Source organism: Stylophora pistillata, chromosome 1, assembly GCF_964205215.1.
Source record: "Stylophora pistillata chromosome 1, jaStyPist1.2, whole genome shotgun sequence".
NCBI lineage: Eukaryota > Metazoa > Cnidaria > Anthozoa > Scleractinia > Pocilloporidae > Stylophora > Stylophora pistillata.
This window is the reverse complement of record NC_142519.1, coordinates 18,966,337-18,984,094: the sequence shown is the minus strand read 5'-3', so window position 1 is coordinate 18,984,094 and position 17,758 is coordinate 18,966,337. Positions and strand designations below refer to the sequence as shown.

Sequence of the window (17,758 nt, the reverse complement as noted above, 5' to 3'; positions counted from 1 at the left end):
TTTGATCAATCTGTTTTTAATAGCCCTGCTTAAAAAACATAATGTCACGGAAACGGTTCCAACTGACTTTTATAATCGAAAAGTAGCTTGTTATTCAGGAGGAGTATCCGGGTGTTCCTATGAAATATTGTTTTTTGCAAAATCACCATTAAATTTTGAGTTCGAGCGCAGCATGTTGCTGATAGAGTTGAACCATCAAACATGTCTTGAATTCTTTGTTCTTTGTCAACTTGTTTTCCCTCCCTGGAGTGTAGAACCTCCTTTGTGTTGCATTCTGTATCACTTTTTACCTGTTCGAGTCATTCAGAGAAGTTCAACCCCCTTTTGCTGTTCCTCTGCTAGTCAGGGATTAAGTTTTCAGCGAACTTGAAGGTAACGAAAACAATATCCTATTATCAGTGTAAACTTCTTGAAGTTAGCTAGCATTGAAGCAGCGAAGATCGACCTTATAGGGATGCTTATTTTTCTGTTGTAATCTGCTACACTTTTACACAAACTCAGCATACAGCAGATCGATTAAAAAGACTTTTGGGTGAAAAGGTACAACGCTATTAGCTTGGTGAGTGATCTGTCCGCTTCGCTGTTCTTCTAGATCGCTAACATTTGTGACCAGACATACAAACTAACGTTAATACTGTATTATTTATGAATGCAAATTTAGGCACAGTGGGCCTCCAAAGTACGCGGTCAGCTCAAAAGAAAGAAGACATAGTATACAGTCATCTGGCGAACGTTTGATAAGTGAGCAATCTTGAAATCTTGATCAGTGAAAGACACACTCTTTCTTCAGAACCAAAGACTCATTGTTCAATTGGTAACCGCACAGCAATTTTCTCTGACCTTCTTGTGACTTTGCATGACAGGCGCAACATAGACGCCACAAAGTATCGTAGAACGGGTAAGGAGCTCTGGGTTATTGAAGTACATTTGAAATATTTTAGAGCAATGGGCAAACTTGGGTTTAAAAAACAGAGGTTTTAAATTTGAAAATTAACATGATGAGTGAGTGCCAGATACTGAAAAAAGTATGGCGGCGTAGACTTAGAAATCGCCATGCCAGAATCTTGGAGGCACCAGTGTTGACTTCACACTTCAGAGTTATCTCTTAACTTAACTGTGTCTATTGTGCTTACGTCTACACCAATTATATCATGCGAGACAAGACAATTATAGGAAAACCGTTCGAGTTAATACAATTAATCGCTTTTTCTGGTGCACCTACCAACTATCGAGGTTGTAATTCTGCAAAAATATATGCGACGAACAACTGATCAGTGAATTAGACACGTCGTTCAGTGATTCGTTCAGTTCTGTGTATATTTAGCCGGAGTTGAATTAATTTCGGTTTGTTTTGAACATAACGCTGTTTTACCTTTTAACTGCGAATGAAATCGCTTTCTTTTTAAGAGAAACATGCATTTAAAAGGGTGAGTGGAATCATTGGCGATTTCTCTAACAATTTCCTTATAGTGCGTTTCGATAGAAATTTGGCAATTGTTGTAATCATCCTGTCAACCACCGGAGCAGTTATAAATATTGAAATCATACAATGCATACAATGCATACAATGCAGTTCTGCTGTTTAACTCTAATTCTCTCAAAACAAACTTGGAGTTCAGTGGCTTATCATCGAAATGTTCACGCAGTTAAAAGACTATGTTTAACCACAGTTTTATTTAGTAATGTCAACCTGAAGTGTTGGAGAATTGTAGTGGCAAATGATTACCTTGAATCAAAGCAAGCCATTTCAAACAAATATTGCTAACGTGGGAGGCATATATTTAAACTAGCTTTTGTTTTTAGTGTTAAACAAGAGCGGCGTCTAGAACCCACAACCTTAGTGAATAAAGACATAAACGTTCCTATAAGGAAGTAAAAGAGAAAAAAAGTTAACAATATCACTAAGGTACCGATGCAGCAAAATTCATTATGATTGAAACCACTGAACGCATACTCGAAGAAGGGAAAAATTGTTGCTCAATCTCGGTTAACTATCAGTAATAAACAAAGAAGGGACACATCTTAACAAATTTTTTTTGTTTACCTTTTTATTTCTAGGCTCAGTGGGGGGTGTCGTGTTCAGAGAAAGCCGAACAATATTGTACGTCAGTTCATTTTTTTGACAGAAAAGCTTCATTAAAAGTCTCCTTCTTTTTCTCTTTCCTTTTTTTTTTTTTTTTACTCGCAAACTGTGCAGGAGAGAAAGAAAAGATCAATCTTAGCTCTGTTTTGCACAGTTCTGTGCAGAAGGCAACAAATGATCGTTTTGCTTTATCGTTAATGAAAAAGTTAGTATTCTTTCCTCTTGCATTAGTATCTTGGTTTGTTTTGAAACAGTTAATTAATGTTAAGGAGCTCTCACTGAGCTATCCATCATACCACCTCAAGAATTTCTAGTACTTCGTTATCTTGTCATAACTAACATTGTGCTCAACATATTTCCTAACAAACGGTATTTAATGTTTATAGGTATTTTTTATATTTGTTTATTTGTCTATTCCGTGTGATTCCTCCATCGCGGCCAGCCGTGTGAACCATTCAGCCGTCCGGCGTGTTTAAAAGCACTGCGATGTAGTAAATTGTTTACTTCCCTAACTCCGCCGTTAGAATTAAAAGTGTTTTTCATCAGCGATCTCTAAGTGATGATTGCACAACACATGTATCACCCAATCCAGTACAGTTTGATTCAAAGTAGTGGCAATAATGAATGGGGCCAGAGCGTGGTTAGCTCTATATTTGTTAGGGTTATTCGACATTGAGGCGAAAAAGAGAGAATCTAGTTCACTCTATAGGATCGTCGCACAAACTCAGGCTATCGGCCTCCTATGCCGACGATAATGAGAACAAATCATATTTACGTTTAAAAAAATCCCATTCATTTCTTCTTAGAGACTTTATGCAGTTAAAACGTTTTAAACCATACGCTTTTAAGGAAAAAAATTGCCTCGAAAACTCAGATTTGGTTCTTTTTTGAAAATTAAACTTTAAACTTTCTAAGAAGAAAAAATTTTAGAACTCTTTTGTTTCGGCAGGCGTCATAATATTGACCCTCGGTTATGCCGACATACAAAAATATATTATTTTACTACCTATAGTGCTCCATATTTTCATCTGAATGTTGTCTTTCATGGTATTTACCCCCTGTGTGCTCGTAACTCGAAAGAGTCTCTGAAAGGGAATATTACGTTCGTCAACAGATGCACGAATAGAGCTTGTACCAGTAACATTATACGATACGGTGACAAACACTGGAGGCACGCTCTTCAGTCAAGTTGATGAAACTCTAATGATGTATTAACTTAATGTTTTGCAAGTCCGTGAAGGATTTTTAGACAGCAAGGTGTAACTTTGAAGTTATATTATTCTAACGATTAACCAAAGCCTACTGAACACACCATAACCACTTTATCGCGTCTCATATGTCCTCGCTATCTGTCAACGTCCTGATGAACAAGAAAATAGCGGGCTTTGAAGGAATTTAAGTCTTTCAGCAAATACAGTTTTAAAATTGTTGATGGAATATAAATCTCTGCGCTTTGATTTGTAAAAGATAACAGTTTGAGCAAGCTCAAAAATCTTAACAACTCCCCAAAGTGTGAGGTCAGTCTAAAATGCGAACAGTTTTCGATTTCTTGTTTTGGCGAAGAAGTCTCGAAATATCTCAAAGTGATCGCGGCAAGTTTGAAATTAATTGTTTTTTCAAAACAATGATGAATATTTCAAGAACTGAGCTGATACTAGAAACCTTTTATCATGGTGAGGAGATATATCTTATTGAAATTTCCATGGATGCAAATTAGTCAGTTGGACGTGACGACAAATAACATCGCTTTTAGAGTTCGAGGAGGTTGTTGGATTTGACCGAAGAGGAACTGTTATCGTTACTGAAAATATACAGCCCCTGAACACCCATTTTCATTACTCCAGACTATTGATTATATCTGTTCGTCTTTGACGATTGTCTTTATTTATCTTTCTAGCAAATATCTCTCGTAAAAATTGTGATCATAAGTGTTCTGAGCGGTGTCTTTGAAACTATTATGGCCATTCTCGAAAACAAAGCAAGTGCATCGCGTTTCAAAAGCAAGATCGCACCTTGAATATGACGCATTTATTATTATTATTGCCCTGAGCTAAATTAGAACGGGAAAAGTTTAAACCTTGTATTCATTTCTGGATGCTTAACTTAAGTGTGAAACTGCAACTGAAATTCCTAAGCCGTTAAGATAAATTCTCGTGATATAGAAATCCTCGGTGGATTGCTATCCAAACATCACCAAAGGTGTCAAGTCCATTAATCTTACATTCTTCTAACAAACAATTGTTGAAACTTCGGAAACGATATTTCACGGATCAATTATTTTTGAGGAGGCAGTACAATTAATCAACGAATGCTGTTATCTCTTCGTTTTATCTCTCAAGCCCTGCTTTTCCAGTTAACAGTTAATTATTTTCTTCGTAATAAACCTATGGTGTCTACCCTACCAGAGCAGATCAGATTGAGATTTATCCTAATTTTTTTGCTAATCTCTCTTTTTACAGACGATTTAATCAAATCACTCTCCCTGTAATTAAGGCTAATCTAATTAATCACGTATAAACACAATTTATAACTTAATTTCGGAACAATTTGCCCAGGGCAAAAACTATAGTTTCTATTTCTGCTCCATCGAAAAGGTTAAGCACGCGAACCGAGGGAAGAATTGGTGCAAAGTTTATTTTCAAGAGGTGCTTTGCAGCTCCTATTGGTAAGATTATCACATTTTATGTTAATTTATTCTTTTGAAGTTAAGGCTTGCTATTCGTTTCGTTCAAAAGCATATTATCGGGTTTTCATGGCTTGTGATAAACGCGGCCGTCGTCGATTTGAACAAACTTGACAGAGAGAACTGTGTAAATCACAGCACGTTTTTAAGATCGCATAAATGGTCGACAATGAAGCGTTTTACTTGTCCCCATGAAGTTATTAATGAGAGAAAATAGTTTGAATTCGGATGCAGATAAAAGCAATAACATAGAATGGTGTGTTTTTATTGTAAAAAAAAAATCATAATTTGTACGTTTACATTTGCATATATGGTGTTACTGAATCACCTGGATTAAGCTTTTAACATGGTTACTCCTAGAAAGAAATGGAGACTGCAAATGTCTTCTCTTTAAACTAAATTATTAAAATCGCTAAGAAGCCGTCTTAAAATCAGCTTGTAATAGAAGTTTTCTTTCCACGTCTGAGCTTAAAAAAGATTTTGGAGAGAGATTTATGGTATTGGTGTTGAAGCCACAACGACCCACAAGATGGGGCTTTGATTGACATCAATTTGCTAACGAACCTGTCGTCTTCGACAGAGTGAACTCAATGTATATTATAATATCGGGGTTGCTTAAGCATCAAGTATGCGTCAGGATTCAAAGAGCATAGTAGATTTAAAGTAATGGATTCCGCGACAAGCCGAAATTTAACATTTCTAAGCAGCCTTCAAATCATCGCTTTTGGATTTGCGTCGTTTATCAACTGATCCACAAAAGAAAGACTTTGAAACGTAAGTTTAACAACAAATGGAAATCTTGTTTATGGTACATTTTGTGCACTTGATTGGTGCTACAAAGTAGTTTCGTTGCCACAAAAATTATGGGTGACATTTCATTGCCTGACTTAATTTCTCCTGCCAATTACCGTCGGAAATGGTCAGAATTCCCTTAATTTGATAATAATGTCGAAAGCCGAGTTCCGAAAGACATTTCTTTGGGATCTTCCAAGGCTCTATTTTCTTCAATGATACAAGCAGGATTTTTTTTGTTCAAATCAATGTATGAAATCGGCTTGCAGGATAGAATTATGCTTCCTCGTATTGATTTGAATACTTCATTTATATACTGACACCCAAGTCAAGCAGTAATATCGCTTTCAGTCTTACAGTTAATGACCGAGATAGTTCCAGTCAATTTACTTCAGTCGTTCAATTTTGAACCGATGTATTATGTATTCCTCTTAAAGTTTTCTTTTTTTTTACTAACGTAAGTATAAAATCCAATGTATAAGTAAAAAAGCGAGCATTTTCTACTTTTAGTAAATCTCCTTACGTCACTCCTCTTCTTTTATGTTTATTTATTGCATTGTGGTTTGCTTTCGGGATTTAATCGGGCTCGTTCTTCCGCGCATCTCGTTTTGAAATTGCTGCTGGCAAAAGAAACGAGGGTTTGTTTCGGGAGTAAATCGGGCTGTGTTTGTGTAAGGGAATTGCTAAAGCTCGGACTGTTAAACTTTTTTAATGCTTCCGATAAGAAGCTCGATGGCAGCGCAAGTTCAAATGTACTGATGTTTCACCGCTCATTTTGAAACTCTATATTTTCTAAGATAGCAAGGTAAAGAAGACTTTTCAGCTACGTCGCTGCCCACCTGCAATCAAGTCGTAGACAAAAACACCCAATGAATGATAATGATAGCAGCTTATCTCGGCATCTCGTTTATATAGTTTTACAAGAAGTATCTTAAAGAGGAATACTGATAGCAAAGGCCCAAAACGCAACTGTTTGCCGCTTTGGTGTATATACGGAGAAAAACAGCTTCTGTATTTCATGCTGGAGGAAGATGTTTTAAGGCCCAATTCTCAAATATAAAATATGAAGTGTGATTTCGATTCTTCTCGCTCAGGCAGCGTATGTATAATCAGTGACAAGACATTCTCTTAACAAAAATGTAATTAGTATATGATTGTGTGAGTTATCTATATGAGATGTTTTTCTTGCCAAAAGTGGTTTGCCTGTTGTCATGTTGGCCTGATACTATTGACTTTTTTTGTCGTAAAATGTGCCTATAGCTGCAATGAAACATTGAAAAGAACACTGAATAAAGAACCAAAAATGTTGAGTTCGAATATAGCCACACTCATAGGCTAAACATAAACATCTCGTCAAAGCGAGAATCACTGTTTGTGGATGATTACCTACGCGATAAGGCACTGGTCATTGTCAAATCGTTGCTTTCGGAGCGAGATCACATTGAAGGTGCGCGAGCGATAAGACAGCGAGGTGTCGTTCTGGCGCTTGGACCAAATTTTGACGGATTATGATAAATGCGAAGTCATGTAGTACGTGAGTTGATACATTAGATTGATCGCTTGGATACTATGTTTGGTCGTATATATCTCGCTGAGAGAACGGTGTAACAGCAACTTATAAGAAGTTGGTAAGTAGCTTAACTGTCAGACATTCCTCAGGTTTTGAATAAGTATTCCCAGCAGTGAACAAAGTTGTTCTAGCTAATTCTCGCCGCAATATCAAATATTAAAGATCGTGTTCGCTGATTTACTGATGTGTAAAGTTCAAGTGGACACTCGACAACGTCCTCTGAAAGAGGAGTGTTAGCTTAATACCTGGAAAGTAACTGTTTCCCACTCTTGTAGTCAGGGGGGGACGCGAGGTATTTTTCAGACGCTTCTGAGACAATCGCTTGTTAATCAAATATTTGTTTGATAATTTTGGCTTACCATGTCCTACAAAGGAACATTTTAGGTAACGCTAATAACGATCATATCGCTTTCTTTCCAGTCTCTTTTCTATGTGACAGTGAAACAAGAAGAAAGTTTATAGCGAGAGACTGAATGATCACCGGTGTTTGTTGTCAGTCTTTGGGTAATGTCAGTAGACATTCGGCTGTTTACAAAAGTATGTGTTTCATTGTCGATTGCTGATGACAAATTAGTGTGTTTTGACTGGAAGCAACACAAACGGGAGTTTTTTAAAGATCTTTTTACGTTTTTTTACGTTGGAGCATTTCTAGTTCATAACGCTCTCATTAAGGTCCGAATGCAAGTGCACTGGGTAGAGAAAGGCACGAGAGATTACTGGTTCTCTTTATCTTCTGAAATGATCAATTCAAGCCACCTTTGATACCAAATGAATTTCTCTTGACCACTCTCTTAAATTTCTCTCGTTCGCTAAGTTTTCTAAGTTGTAAATTAAAAGCATAATTACAATCAGTGCAAAAAATCCCTTCGAATTTGTTAGCACATTTCTGTTTTGCCGCTTGTCATGAGAAAATTGGACCGTATTGAGAAGATACTGGGATATTTCAACAAAACTGGATAAAGTTTTCGGGAGTGTAGTAACAGTAGAAACGATAAGAATGAAAGGAAACACTAGTTCTATAGCTAAGCCCGAGGGCATTGCAACCTTTGTACACGCCGACAAAATTAAGCGTATCCGGCACTCGTTTTGCCTTTTAATGGAAACGCTATGTGAAAAGGCTCGTTTAAATTAGATTCTGCGTCTTGATGTGGGAGGTAGAGTTAACCTTGATATGTGTTAGACTATCTTTAAAATTTCATTTCTGATAAAATCCTTTCACGGGGGACGTAGAATCTGCCTGTACCAAGAGACGCCTTGCAAACTGCATTAGCAGCTTCGTGGCTCAATTTAAAGTGGCGTTAAGCCTGTACCATCTGCGTCAGTGGCTCGGGTTCAAGCCACAAGAACCCGGAATTGTGTTTTCAAACTGTACTTTTTGCTGTGTTTGATTTCAGCCCACCTACCTACACAAACAAACCTTCGCGTGCAAATCTGAAGATTTTACACACTTTTTTTTGCAAAGATCTGAACATCTGTTTTTCAGAGTATCTATAATACGTAACTGTTTCGAGAGCTAAGACGTTTGGTGCCATTGCATCAGTCTCTCTCGCGTTTGTGCTTTTACTTTGTTTGTTGGTCAAATGTAAAATTCCATATCATTTCTCGTTCACTTATCAGCTATCACTCTGAAATCATCCGGCGTAAACATGAGCTAGCGTGAGTTTTAGGGCATTAAGGGGTTTTCCGCTCGTGCGATTATGAACTGGTAATTAGCAAATTAGTATCATTATAACCTTACATGGTGTTTTTCTTTGTGTTCAACCCAGATCCAGTCGCAAATTCAATGAAAGTATTGAGCCACAACCTTTGAAGATGCGGTGCAATCAGACCATAGCTTTTACAATACTTTGTCAAATCTGCTTGTGGAATTCCAAATCCGAGAGCAGGTAAAATTGTGTTAAAAAGTGAAAGGTGTCATGTATGGGCTGAGTTGTTACAGTGACATAAATATATTTATCTCTATTATTTTCCCACTAACGAGCATATCAAAACAAATCTCTTTAAATTTAGTATAAGCCTTTGTATTGAGATGCGGCATCTTTGGCATTTTAAAGTGAATCAATGTGATGAGCAGTAAATTGTGAAATAAAATTTAAAACTGATATAAACGTATTTGCTCTGGTCTCGCACCTGTTAGTTTTGGTGTTTGTTCTGTTTTTGGCCATAATCATTTACAGCAAAGTCGCAACTCATTGTTAAGTAAGATATAGATGAGTTGTATCACACTGTTAAAGATTAAGAGATGCATGCCATGATAATGACTAAATTAAAGTTGCCCAACTAAAGTCGCCCAAAACGGAATCCAAGGTACGAATCATCACTTTTGTCCATATGTAGAATGATTTAGAAATAAACATACCCTTTTTTGCTTTCAGGTCTTTAGGAGGAAACAAGGAAAAGAATGATACAAATCCAGCAGATAATTCTGATATCCCTTTTAGGAATAAGTAAGAGTAATTAAACATAATTTACAGTTAATTAGTTAATCACAACCTCAGGTCAAAAATGGGTCAAAGCAAAATTTATAGAATTCTAGAACACATAGCGAATCCTTCGGGACAGCCTCTGAGGCAAAACCAGATGAAGAGTATTACTCAGGTGGCTTGTAGCGCCTTAAGATCACTCCGTATTGCTTTGGTTGATTACGCATTTTATCACACTTGCAATTATAAAGCGCGATCACCAATATTGGTCCGCGACGGGTAAACCCACTGCAATCACCTTTCTGTTTTAAAAAGCTGTCGTTTTTGCTGTTAACGTAAGTCGTTTTTGTAAATGCCATCGTCACTACTGGGGCCCTGTAATAACTCAAAATTAACCTTAACTCAAAAGTTGAAAAGGTTTTGATAATTAACGGTTCATGCGCACTCAACATAGCAAGATATAGGGCCTCGGTTCATCTTCAAAAGAACTTTTAATTTCAAAAATCCAGAAGGAACAGAATGATAATAGTAGCAGTGGAACAACAACAACGACGAAAAAATTCATACACATCAAAGAGAAGATAGAAAAAGTACTTTTTTCGCTTTTCCTTTACAGAAAAACTGTGCGAAGCACTCACCCACATTCAAACCTCACTCGTATAATTCTTGGCAACGTGTCTGTAGCAGATGCTGTGGAAGTAATGTATGTTTTTTTTTAACTTTAAGTATTTATGATTCGTCTGATTTTCTTCTCTGATATTTCCACACTCACTCTGCGACTGGGGAAGGCCTCCGTAGGTAAAGGTTTTCAATACTTCAAAGCCACAATGTCTTTTTTGTACCTCGGCAGGGGAGACGATATGCCAGTGCTTAACAATAAGTACATCAACGAAACCGTGGCGGGAAAGAATATGTCGAGTCTCTTAGAAGCAGTTTTCAAGACTTACGACAAGCGTATCAGACCCTTTTATGACGGTAGGATCTTATCTTTTTTTAAGCTTAAGTGCTGAGACTTCAAAATTTTGAAATAGCCATGGCTATATCACTCATAATTTTCAAGAAGAAGTCAGCGCAGATTATCGATTAGTTATGCAGGGTGGTGTCACGGTCGTGACGCCAGTCACCCACCCACTTTACGGTTGGCTCACGAGTCCCACCCGGTAACTGATTTGAAAAGGATACAAACAAAATTAATCAATAAGGAGTTATAGGAATGAATGAATTATTGAATAAGAAGAGAACTGATGTGTTTCGTTCCACTGAATCAGATTGAAAACCACTCAAAGTACATTAGAAGGCTAGTTTCAGTTGTTTTCTCAGATGGGGGCAATTGGAGATATCTATCATATTTTACATGAGTTGTTACACTGATAATAGTTGTGTTTTCGCATGGTTTCCCTAAGATACTTTTACCGACTGCATCCATATATAGTTGATTAATATTTTTTATAAGACAGCAAGAGAGAAAAACCCTTGTGTTTTAGTCACGGTATAGCGATCCAACATTCTGTCTATTTCTTCTTATTCTAGTTAAAACACTTGACGTCCAAATGGACCTACTTATTCTTTCATTTGGAGAACTTAGTGAAACCAATATGGTAAGAATCGTAATGATCATGAAGTATACTTGGTGAAGTGACGAGGCGCAGTTAACAAGTCACGATTTGTATAGTTAACAAGTCGCGATTTGCATTTGTAAAGGAGGTTACACCTGGCTAGGTTTCTGAACCATTTCACAGCGCGAGGAGAATAAAAGTATTGCAATACTAGACAACTTTTGACGCTTCATTGGAAATTGCTTTTTTTTTGTTGGTTTGTTTGTGTAGTTCTTTGGATTGGTGATTTCTGAAGGCAGAACCACTTGGTTCGAAATCTGACTGCCTCTTTACATACTAGTTAGAATTATTCACCAAAGCTCCTTGATCAACTCAAGGTCTGGTCTTGGGCTACATGTTTCCACGCCTGTAGAGTTATTTCAGTTAAGTGTCCAAAGTCATTCGGGTATGCATGGAAATAACTTCACAATCAAGCCACACTCTTTTTGGACACAGCACTTTGATTCGCTATCTACACCAAAATGATAGTTCTTTGGTCTTCATTAGGAATTTTCCGTTGATTTATACATGGCACAGTTCTGGCGTGATCCTCGTTTAGGATTTGGTCTCAACAAAACAATTATCCTGAGTGGAGAGGCAACAGACAAACTCTGGGTCCCAGACACCTTTATTGTAAATTCAATCGACACAAAAATCCATCAATTGATAGCAATCAACAAGAAAGCCTGGGTTCATCTGGGAAATGGAACTATCATGTTGGTGTTGAGGTGAGTAGGGAAAAAGTGAAATATTACACGCATAAAGAAAGAAGATACGTATGATAAAGACAGGGATAAAAAAAGGCATGAAGAAATAAAGGTAGGAAAAAAAAAACAAAAATAACTGACATAACTTGCTTAAGGAAGACAAACAGAGACAGATAAACAGACACACAGATAGTTAGAAAGATAGACGAAGGGCAGGCAGGCAGACGGACCGACAGGCAGACAGACAGTTAGACATAGACAAGCCTGGTCGTAGCTTTTAGCAGTTAAGCCTGTAAAGCGGTATCGTGACATCTTTGCTCATGAAGTTACCACGTTTACGTTACGTGGTTGAAGTTCCCCTAACTTCCCAATGACAGAAATGCAATAGCCGATCACTCATCTCAATTTTTTGTTAAAAAAAAAAACGGGAAAATTCGTAATAACTTAAAGGAAAATGTTTCATGTTAGCTTAAAGCAAAGATCATCCCTCCCCCCCCTCCCCCAAAGGATTTATACGTACCTCAGCTGCTTTTCAGTGAGGGGCAAATATATTGATATAGGCCTATTTTTTCACTAACAGATACACTGCTCGAAGCTCTTGTAAAGTGGACCTCAGGGATTATCCTTTAGATGAACAGATCTGTCACCTATGTTTTGAGAGCTGTAAGTGCTAAATAATATCATGAATCAAATCCACAAATGCATGTTAAATCATGAAATGCTAGCGCTGATGAAGACCTTCCATTTTAAAAGCTGTGGTGTCTTCGTCTTTTGATTGCCTCCTAGTTTCATTTGAAAGCAAGGACTTGAATTTAACATGGAAGCAAAAAGTGGGAACCGACATTTACATTTACGACAAGGAAATGGCCCAGTTTGATATTTTGTCGGCAAAAAGACGTGGAAAACATCAGATCTACCATTCTGGTGAGTTCGTACAAGGAGAATAGGCCACTTTAGAGTTGTGTGCTTAGTTGCCAAGCCTTTGATTTGGAGTGAGGCTGAAGGTGACCTTGATCAGATAGAGACCAGTATCTAGTTAGCATGATAACAAAGTGATTTACATTTGAAAAGCAGCAACGTTTGTATCATAACAAGGTCACCCTTAGCCTCACTCCTGTTCAAAAACTTGACAACCTAGCACACAACTATAAAATGGACTATTTGAATGAGTCCATTTGGTGACCATTTAATTTATAAATCCCTGGATAGGTTAGAATCTGACGAAAACTTTTTTTTCTCCCTATTATCAGAGGGATTTTCAGGTCTCACGACGACTATAAAATTCAGGCGTCGAACTATGTACTATATCTTCCAAATGTACATACCTTGTATCTGCGTTGTGATTTTATCATGGGTCAGCTTCTGGATTGACGAGACGGATGGGTCTGACCGTGTAGGATTGGGGATAGCCACGGTTCTGACCATCAGTTTCATGAGAGGCTCAATGAATGATAACGTACCGCGTGTATCATATCTTAAGTCCGTGGATTACTTTTTGTTGGGTTCATTAATGTTTGTGTTTATGACCCTAATCGAGTACGTGCTGGTTTTGAAACAGACAAGAAAGGAAAAGAAAAGGAAAAACGAGAAAAATAAAGAAACATTGGCACGTGACCGGAAGCGGGAGGCAGAGCTTCTGCTTTCAGAGTCGGAGGATGAAAAGGTAGTCTGTGTAAAAAAAAATATATAAATATACATATTAAAGTTTATTTTGTAGAGTAGAACAGAACTAATTGATCATTTTATCTTTTCAGCTTTTTAGAATAAGAAATATAAATATAGAGGCAAGACCGATACAACGTAGATAAGTAAATTTTAAGACGGAGCACTATATTTCGGCTGGCCAAACCAGCCTTCTTCAGGTGCATGCAGTGGGAATTAACAGAAAATTGGGGTGATGCTTCGTAGATAGCTGTATGATGTAACAGCGGAAATATGTAAAACTAATTTGATTAACTATTTCTATTTCTATTTCTATTTCTATCACTATTTCTATTTTTATTGTTATCTCATTATCAATCAAATTAGTTTTACATATTTCCGCTGTTACATCATACAGTTATCTACGAAGCATCACCCCAATTCTCTGTTAATTCCCACTGCACCTGAAGAAGGCTGGTTTGGCCAGCCGAAATATAGTGCTCCGTCTTAAAATTTACTTATCTACGTTGTATCGGTCTTGCCTCTATATTTATATTTCATATTCGTTATTTTGGGCCGATCATATCATCGCTGATCCAACGTACAAGAGTAGGAGTATCGTCCACGGTCGCCTGCTGAACATTTCACAGTTATTTTAGAATAACACTTCTTTTCTTTATATAGGAGATATTCTGAACCAGTACTTTTTGCTGAAAAAAAAATTATTCTTCCCTTCATACCAAATTTTTGGTGTGAAGGGGAGAAAATATTACTTACACAAACCCCATTGGAGTACATTTATTAAATGATTATATCAATATTGTACCCATGTATCGTTGCAAGTTTTGATACCTTTGGACGAATTAATCAGGAAACTATTTTGGTTAGTTGCCTAAAAATGGACGTTGATGCACAATTCAGCTTTCCGGGTGTCACTGAAATGACAACAGCCAGTATCATTAGAGAGGCTAAACAATATTAGAAGATGCAGCAGCGGTGGGGGTGGGGGTAGGGAGAGGGGGAGGGGGAAGGGGGAAGGGGACGGGTATCTGCCATGGCAAAAACTGCGTCGTCTTAGAATGACATTTCTAAGGAGTTCCATTATTCTTTTAGGTTTCTGTGTCAGTATCCATCGGTAGCAAAACATATGACTTTCAACATGGTAAACCAAGAACAGACGGTAGCCCCGTGAGCTTTAATGTTAATAATCACACTAAGCCAGGGCGTACTGTGAGAATCGTGGAACCCACGCCTAGTTTGACCAATAATCCTAAACGACAGCCAAACCGGGATCAACTGAAGAAGCTTCACAGACGACCCTCTATGATTCAAATGATTAGAAAGACAATTGAAGATGGCGAAGAAGAGATCTGTTATCTGGATAAGTATTCCAGGATAGTTTTTCCTCTATCCTACACGATCTTCCTCGGGATTTACTTTGGCATTTACACAGTGCGCTGGGAGAATATAGTTCCGTGATAATTTGTCAAAGATTCACATAAATATGACATTGGCAAAACAGATTGGGCTATCTCGACTGTAAATGTTAAACGTTTGGAAATCGAGTTCTGGTGACTTAAATTTGTGGCCAAAACTAAAGAACGAATGATAGAGTTGCTGCGCGCTTTAAGCTAAAATACATTGCTAAATTTCGTTAAAAAAAATCATACTTTATCTCTCTGCGACAGATAAACAACTAACGCCCAGAGTTTATTAGCTTTTTAAAAGTTTACCCGATCTAACATCTGGATGGTTCTGCAAGTTATGGTGCGTAAAGATGCCTTTACTTCAGAGGGTGAGGGGGTGGGGCGGGTTACCAAGCGTTTTGTTGAAATTTAGGAGTATATCAGGATATTTTGCCATTAATCAAAGTCATTACCCCTTCTTAGCAAAGATGTACTCAAGAAAACCCTCTAGCCACGCTCTTGAATAGCGTGTTACTTTGTTAAAAGGGAGTTCAATTTGAGACCATTCAAATAATCTCGCTAAACGTTTTGTTAAGTAATCTATTAAAATAACCATATTTTATCAAAGGAGGGGCTGGTTAAAATCCGAGAGTATTCTCGTGTTTTATTTTCTCTATAACGCTGCTAGAGTTCCTGTATCATTCACATATGTTTTTGTCTTGTTTTGTTGTTTGTTTTCGATATATGCTAGTTTAAAGATCTCTCAATATTGTTTTAAACAGTCAGATTGTGTTGCATGCGTGAACAGTCCTGTTATCAACGATCCTTTGAATGCAAAGAGCCGGAGTGCTATATCCTTTCTCGAATATTGTAGAGTTAACAAATAGGGGAAATAGATCTGATATTTTAGTGCTACTTATATTCCTCATTAAAAACTACAGAGAAGTTAGAAATAAACTTAAATCAAACCAGTTCAAAATAAACGCCTTCATTTTTCCTTAGTGGAAACCTTCCAAAATGAAATGCCGGCTGCACAAATTAGCGTACAGATGCAGAACTTCACAACTCGTCTTTCAGGCCTGCGGGCCTTTTACTCATGGGGCTAATTATTATTTATCGCCTAAGTGGAGGGGGAGGGGGTGGTTGGCGGATTTTGGTTGCGCAACAGTAAAATTTGCCTGATGCCTATAATATTGTTATGACCCTCCACCCCCCCCCCCCCCCCCACTCATTGAAAATTATTTGGCAGTTAATTTTTTTAGTCTGTTGGCGACGATTCACCCCTCCGGTTCCCCAACCCTTGCGGTTCCCCCCTCCCAAAAAAAAATCCCTGTGACCACCCCCATTCCTCTCCTCAAGCGATAAAAACAGAGGTGCTTGACCCGAGAGCCTCTCAGGGGAGTTCGCGTATGCTTATATGGGAAACCGCTGTCCAACTAAACCCAGCACCTGGATCTGGAAAAAGAGCTATTAATCACAACCTCAGATCGATCTCTTAGTGAAACCTTTCAAACCCTGAATTCCGACTGTTGTCCAACGTCACAGCGCCTCGTTAAATTTCATTCCGTCACGCTATAATAAAGAGTGATTGCGTGATTAACTCGCTGCAAAATTGGAATAGTCCACCACGCGAAATGCAGAGTTACGATGATAAAGATAACAGACGAAATACCATATCCTGCCTGTTCCACGAGACCTTTTGCCATCTGGCTGATAAATCTTCCTACTCCTAATATAAGCAGATGGAATAGATGTAAAATAGCTGAAACTATCTTTTCAATAACTAAGGCTGCACCAAAACAAATCTCTGATATTATACGAGCTGCCAACGTGAGGATAATTCTTAACACTTCGCGAATCATACCAAACATCACCTGCAGTACGGTGTGTAACCCTTCTCCTATATAACGCACCAGAAGAAGGTAGAAATTGCAGATAAGCTGCACAATAAGGTGTCCAATGCGGAGGACCAATGGTATGAAAATGGAACGTACAAAGGAACTGGCAATTTCTTTCGCTCGTTTTGGGGCCATGTCACGCGAATCCAACATTCCATACACTCAGTCTTCTTTAAGTTAAAAGGAGTCACAAAATATCCCAGTTAACTTCCAAAGCCGATGTATGATCCCGTTGAGAGTGTTCTTCAGCTTGAAATCGCTTCGACGTTAAGAAGAGCGTTCGGTCCTGTCACTCCGGATATTTGAAAGCCACGCGAGTTCGACGATCGGAACTCTTCACGTTCTTTCGCTTTCGCCGTCGTAAATTTTATACAGGCACTCCAACCAAGTTTTCCTTAATCTAGGCCGTGTTAGTTTTGAGCCTTTGACGAGGGCTTCCCAATCACAGAGGGAACTGAAGACGACGATTGGTATGTTAACATGGATACTGAGGTTATGCTAATTAAGCTGACTGTCATCTCAAATTACGCACGTCACGCAAACATATTTGAGACACTTGGATAATTTAACACACGTATCATAAATATGGACTTGAAATAAATAATCGGGAACAAAAACCTGGGTATTTGCACAAATTACTTATCCTCGCGTAGATAAGACTTTCGATGCATATTTTCCCAAAGAAAATTACTGTTCCTCAGAGTAAGATGGTGTGGTGAAGTTACGAAGAGGGAAGAATATAGTTTCCATACTGCTATAAAAAAGGTACTAACTGTAATTACCGGGGTACTTTTCTCGGTCGAAAAAGGTCAAGTAAAACCCTTTCCAAATAAAAAAATCGCTTTATTTTTTCACCCATCGATTTTAAATTTTTCTTATGGTAACAAGGCCATTCCGTTCAAGAGTCTAGGAAATATTAATCGTTTCAGTCCAGTGGTTTTCATCACGAGACTGCCAGAT

The 17,758-nt window shown here is 37.9% G+C and overlaps 1 protein-coding gene across 4 annotated transcripts; it reads left to right on the top strand.

Moving 5' to 3' along the window:
* Nucleotides 1-223: 223 nt before the first annotated feature.
* On the top strand, nt 224-15,901 carry LOC111343444 (gamma-aminobutyric acid receptor subunit beta-2). Of its 4 annotated transcripts, none has more exons than XM_088742006.1 (13): nt 224-372; nt 662-898; nt 4,678-4,748; nt 8,895-9,014; nt 9,504-9,575; nt 10,168-10,254; nt 10,402-10,526; nt 11,082-11,149; nt 11,654-11,874; nt 12,434-12,516; nt 12,640-12,777; nt 13,104-13,516; nt 14,608-15,901. In XM_088742006.1, the coding sequence occupies exons 4-13, from the start codon at nt 8,941-8,943 to the stop codon at nt 14,971-14,973; spliced, it is 1,647 nt and encodes a 548-aa protein (XP_088598132.1). In that variant the 5' UTR covers nt 224-372; nt 662-898; nt 4,678-4,748; nt 8,895-8,940; the 3' UTR covers nt 14,974-15,901. The 4 variants fall into 4 exon arrangements, with proteins under 4 accessions (XP_088598132.1, XP_022806363.2, XP_088598124.1 ...); XM_088741998.1 differs by lacking the exon at nt 4,678-4,748 and adding an exon at nt 502-559 and having other exon boundaries at nt 285-372; XM_022950628.2 differs by lacking the exon at nt 4,678-4,748.
* The last annotated feature ends 1,857 nt before the right edge of the window (nt 15,902-17,758 follow it).

What these genes read in the sequence shown, in the direction of transcription:
- LOC111343444 (XM_022950628.2), top strand. Translation starts at nt 8,941, where the DNA reads ATGCGGTGCAATCAGACCATAGCTTTTACAATACTTTGTCAAATCTGC. An exon ending in GATATCCCTTTTAGGAATAA is followed by an intron (nt 9,576 to 10,167) that starts GTAAGAGTAATT and finishes TTTCCTTTACAG; the next exon opens with AAAAACTGTGCGAAGCACTC. An exon ending in TCACCTATGTTTTGAGAGCT is followed by an intron (nt 12,517 to 12,639) that starts GTAAGTGCTAAA and finishes ATTGCCTCCTAG; the next exon opens with TTTCATTTGAAAGCAAGGAC.